Source organism: Trachymyrmex cornetzi, unplaced genomic scaffold (assembly GCF_001594075.2).
Source record: "Trachymyrmex cornetzi isolate Tcor2-1 unplaced genomic scaffold, Tcor1.1 scaffold325, whole genome shotgun sequence".
Classification (NCBI taxonomy): domain Eukaryota; kingdom Metazoa; phylum Arthropoda; class Insecta; order Hymenoptera; family Formicidae; genus Trachymyrmex; species Trachymyrmex cornetzi.
This window is the reverse complement of record NW_017297951.1, coordinates 1,465,114-1,470,462: the sequence shown is the minus strand read 5'-3', so window position 1 is coordinate 1,470,462 and position 5,349 is coordinate 1,465,114. Positions and strand designations below refer to the sequence as shown.

Below are 5,349 nucleotides of genomic sequence, written 5' to 3'. Positions count from 1 at the left end.
AAAAACTTTCGGTCGTGCTAGTGGGCTTCAACTCAGCGGCCACATTGGTCCATGCGCTCACGTCATTGGTACAATTTGCTTTCGCTTCTCCCTCCCCCTCCCCCTCTCCCCTCATTCTAACAATCGTCTCTCGCTTTTTCATGAACCATACACTTAGCGTTACAGCCGCAAATAAATTAACCGTAGAAAAGTTTGTTCTTTATACAAACATAATATACAATATACATTTCTATCTATATATATATTTATATATATAATATATTTTTTTTTTCTCCCCCTGCCCCAGACCCCGATATATTACCATTCGTTCGATTTCGCTCGGCGCGTGGTACAATGCGTATAATTCATTATGTATAGAGTTATCTATGCGTAAGTGGTATGTCTGGACGATACGCTACTCCGCGTACTTCATTCCTCTCTACCGTTCGCGCACGCAAAAACACGCACAAACACACGCGCGTACAGGCACATCTTCGCCTCTTTCGTACACTGCTTTCTTTCTTTCTCTCACTCACTCTCTCTCTCTCTCATATTCTCTCTCTCTCTCTCTCTCTCTCTCTCTCTCTCTCTCTCTCACGCAGAAACGCATCAAGACGTAAACACACAAGTACTCGCACACATACGCACATTTCATGGAAGAATAATAAATAAAGACATTCGCGACGTCAAACGTACAAGTTCGTCAAAATCCGATATCGTTCTCCTCGACTTAAATGCAACTCTTGTACTTGATGTAATTCACTTTTGCTCCCTCTGACCCCACCCCCACACACGTCCAATATGTCCATCAGGGCGGGGCCCTATGTTTCTAAATTTCTTGATCTTCTGATCATTGAGGAAACACGCGGCGTTTCTTCCACGTGTGGATAGGTTTCCGCTCAAAGCTCCGGCGTGACCGGATCCAACAGCCTCTTCTCCGGGTCCCTCGAGTCTCCAATATCGCTGGTGATGGGATGATGCCTGCTACCGGTCGCATTTGGATTACACCGGCAGCCTTGTGCAGCATGACGCGCGTAACAAGCCTCGCAGAGGGTAACGCAACCCCGAAGAGGCCAGTAGCACAATAGACAGGGCATCACCAGGGATAGGGCGCCTAGACAGGCCCATCTGGATGCCATGCGGTTACCGGTGCAAGAGCACGGCTCGTCCGCGCAACTCGTCGCGGCCTCGCCGTCCATGCTGCTATCGACGCCACCGCCGCTGCCGCTATCCACGCAGTGGTAGAAGAGACCCTTGACGCAACACAGGCACGATGCGTAATCTAGGACGGTCTCTGCCGAGCAGAGGCACGTATTGTCACAGAGCCACTTACTAGGCAGCGGAGGTGGTTCCCGGCACGATTCGCATCGGCATCTACCGCAAAAATCGCATATGATCGATAGGCCAGCCGGATCGTAGGCCCTCGTGCCAAGCGTGTTGGCCGGTTCCTTGGTGAAGGAGACCGGCTGCTTCGTGACGGCATTCGCTGCCGCCGTGTTCGTCGACGTGGCGACAGGAGAACCACCGGTTGCCGAACCGCTGAAACCGCGTAGACTTTGATTCCTCGCACGACCGCGTCCCCGATGCGTTGGCACCACCGTGGAATCATCGTGACCTCTATGGTGGTGATGATGGTGGTGGTGATGATGATGCCTCCTCTCGTTCTTCGGACAGTCGCCGGCCGTCTTGCTATCGGCATCGAGGCGTCGTTCCTGACTGCAACGCGAGTTCTTGAACGGCGTCTCGACGTACTCGTTGATGGTCCTCTCGCCATCCGGTCGTGGCGTGGCAAGGCTCACCTCGCCGATCGGACTCCTGGGCGACGTTGCGATCGTCGTTATCGCCGTTATCGTCGTGTCCGTGGACGAAGGTGACAGCAGACTCCTGGAATTCGCGTCGCTCGGTGACGTCTCTACATTCTGCGGGCGACGCAGGGACGGCCTGCTACGGAAGGAACTCGATAACGGCGTCAGAGGCATGGTGAGAGGCGCGACGCGGAGCGTCGGAGACCCGGGTACCGATTGCGACGCCGGTGGTGGCGGTGGCGGTGGCGGCACGGACGGCATCGTCGTCATGTGCACGAGCGGCAACCGCGGCGGCGGAAACGGCCGACTGTGATCATGTACGCGCGTCTCGATATGGACGAGACGCGAGTCCGCCGCGTCTTCGCCGGCGCCGCTGATACAGTCGTCGTTGCCGTCCCCGGTAATGTTTGTTCGCGAGGAGGGAGGCCGCGTGAGCGGCGATATCGCATCGTTACGCGACATCGGCCGACCGCTCAATTCTAATCGTCCTGCTGCTCCTGGACTTTGCGTCGCTGCTGACGTCTGGAGATGACGTCGCTGCTGTTGATCCTGACACTGTTGCTGTTGCCAATGTTCCACCTTCTTCGTCGCCTCCAACTCCTTCCTCTCCTCGATCCGACGATGCTCGAGACGGATACCAGCTGTGCTAGCTGGTCCTCGATCCGCTGCGGAGAACGATTCTCCTCGTGTGTTTGTTGCCGTTGCTGCTGCTGCTGACAACGACGCTGCGGCACGACCCGACCAAACCGGTGCCGTCCGCTCGCTAGCCCATCGTTCGACGGACGTCGACGATGTATCTGGAACCGATGGACGCTGACTTGACGTTGGGGTAAGTGTCGCCTCGGTAGTCCGCACTGCCCAGCCCGCGCGAGGTGGTGACACTCTCGACGAGAGCGTTCCATTAGCGAGGATGGGGCTCGGTAATGCTCCGCGTCCGCTTCCTCTCGCCCTCGCGACACGCGCTTCATCCCCACCTGAAAACATCATTATCAAAACGTCGTGTTATATACTCAATTAGAACAGGTACAACTATCTATATACTTAACACATTGCATATTTTGATTGATAGTTTCTTAAAATACTCAAGTTTTTTTAGCAAGTTATTTTATAAAGTGTTTAATTATTTAACTAAATATCTTCCTTATATAAATTGAAGAAAATTATTGCCTAAAATAAATAATCTTTCTAAAATAACAAGTATCCTTTTAAAACACAATATTCCTATAATAAAGTATCTTTCTAAGGTTTACCTTTCAGGAGATATGATTAATATTTCAAAACAATAAAGTCATGAAAAATCGGATTGTTCTAAATCACTTAAAAAGTAATATAAAAAATGTAACAACGATTTATCATCTGGATCAAAAATTATTTTAATAAGTATTTAGAAGTGTGTGTGTGTGCGTGTGTGTGTAGAAATATATTGTAAAATATTGATAGAAATCTAAACTCTTTTTAAAAGTACTTAAGTATTAAAGTTATATTGCAATGTAAAAATTAATTGCCTTGTAAAATAATTATTTGTTAAAAATTTTTATAACCAGCGAATCTCAATGAAACGTTGCATAAATTATCTTGAATGTTTAAAGTACTCTTATAAAAACATTAAAATTTTTATCATTTTTTAAATTTTAGTTTATAACACTAAAAATAACACAGTAAATGAATTATAAAAATAGTTTGTTCAATAAAAATAGAATGTTATAATAAACACAACTTTCATATATCGATCGTATCCTCTTAACGAGAGATGGTACTAGAATAGAAAATCGTGACTCCATTGCCAAGTGAGAAGATGTCGGTGAAATTGGATTCAAGTTTTCGAAAATCAAAGAAATCGAAATGGCCAAGCGACGAGGTATGGCGAGGCGTCGGGTCAGCACCTACGCGGTCACGAAGAGAGGTTCGGTTTCCACGTGGGCGAGCATGGTACGAGTGGGCCGTGGAGTTCTCGATTCGGTGGTCACCAACCCACTCGCGGCGCCCACGGTGTGGAAGAACCGGGAGAGTCTCGTTCGAGCGCGACCGATCGCGTCCTCGACGGTGCGCTTTTACTTCAACTAAAGCCGCACTTTGGATTTTCGAGTCTTACACTCTTGGTAAATGAAAAATGGAATGCGAATCGACAAACGACGTTAAGTCACGTTATAATTTCATTTATAACATAAAAAGGATTTGCTCTGCGGTCTGATTAACTGTTTATAATCGATCAGATTTATTGTATTGCGACGTGAGAATGAAGAGGTAAAAAAAAAATGAGAATCGGAATTGAGAGTTAAGAGATGAGAAAATTCTGGAGGCTCGAGAGTAGTATATAGAGACCGAGAAAGAGAGCCGAGCGTTAACTTTTCGAGAGCAGGCTCTTGAACGTTCTACTCCTCTGCGAGAGCCACTCCCGAGTTACGCGCAAACCTGCATTCGGAATCGTGTTGTTGCATCGATTACGCACACATGCACCTTCGTTCGCTCATTCACCTGAGCTACACGGTGATCGGCGGCATGGTCGGAGGAATGGCGCAGAATTAGATTCTGCGACTGTAACGTGAACGAGCTCCCAGTACGTTCAGGCTTTCGAGGCGCGCCCGATTATTACACGCGTTCCGAGAAACGTGCGTATATCGAGATCATTAATCGTGGACGCTCCGCGTTTCCTCCGGCTTCGTTTTATCAGTCGCTCCACTTCGTCGCTTCCCCTGGTACAGCGCGTTTCGATTCACGGCGGTTCGACGAGACTGTATCAATCCTGCTCGAAAATCTTCAAAACGCCCGTTCCGTTATCTCTCAAATCGGAATTAACGTTCTATTTATGCTATCGCGTGACACGTTTTATCGACACGAAATGTAGATATTTGAAAGTATCTACACCTTGACCGCCTTGCAAGGACCCAGTAATTTTATCCAATGGACGTTCTAAGAACACTCTTAGGACGTAGAACGTTTCATCTTTAGGATGTCTCTTGGGCACGTATTGAATTATTAAATGGATTCTGATGAGAAGTTCCCCAGAAAACAATAGAAATATAGGAAATAATTGAACAATTCGACCGGAATTCATTCCAAATAATTTCATAAAATGTACTTTGAAGATTTGTGCTGTATAGGGATCTATATAGGCTAATAAATAAGAAGATTAATTCCTTACACAAATCTAACAATAAAACGAAAACTTCATATATGTTTGAAACCTAGTTTTAAAGACATAAGGTGTTAAAGTTGAAGGAAAAATTGTTTTTTCAAAAACAACTTTGATTATTTTGATGAAACTTTGTATATTTTTTATCAAAATAACTCGAATGGTTTTCAAAATCTTCCCTTTGACATTCTCCTTGTATTTTTAAATCTAAGCCATTTTGAACATATGGTCGTATAAAGTTTTTATTTTGAACTTGTGTGTGGAATCACGTCTTAAAATCTTTTATGCCCATTTCTATCAATGTAGATTAACTTTGATCTCGGTTCAACTAACTCTTCATCTTTTTCTAAGGGTCTAAGAATTAGAAAAAGATGAAGAGTTAGTTGAACCAAAAATAAAATTAAACTACTTTAGAAACGAGTATTAGAGATA

The 5,349-nt window shown here is 46.0% G+C and overlaps 1 protein-coding gene across 1 annotated transcript; it reads right to left on the bottom strand.

Annotated features, from left to right (window-relative positions):
- Positions 1–284: 284 nt before the first annotated feature.
- On the bottom strand, positions 285–2,768 carry sty (sprouty signaling antagonist). The gene has a single exon (XM_018510200.1). The coding sequence runs from the start codon at positions 2,766–2,768 to the stop codon at positions 879–881; it is 1,890 nt and encodes a 629-aa protein (XP_018365702.1). The 3' UTR covers positions 285–878.
- Positions 2,769–5,349: the final 2,581 nt, after the last annotated feature.

Bases quoted from the DNA above. Each gene is read 5' to 3' on its own strand.
- sty (XM_018510200.1), bottom strand. From the start codon at position 2,768: ATGTTTTCAGGTGGGGATGAAGCGCGTGTCGCGAGGGCGAGAGGAAGC.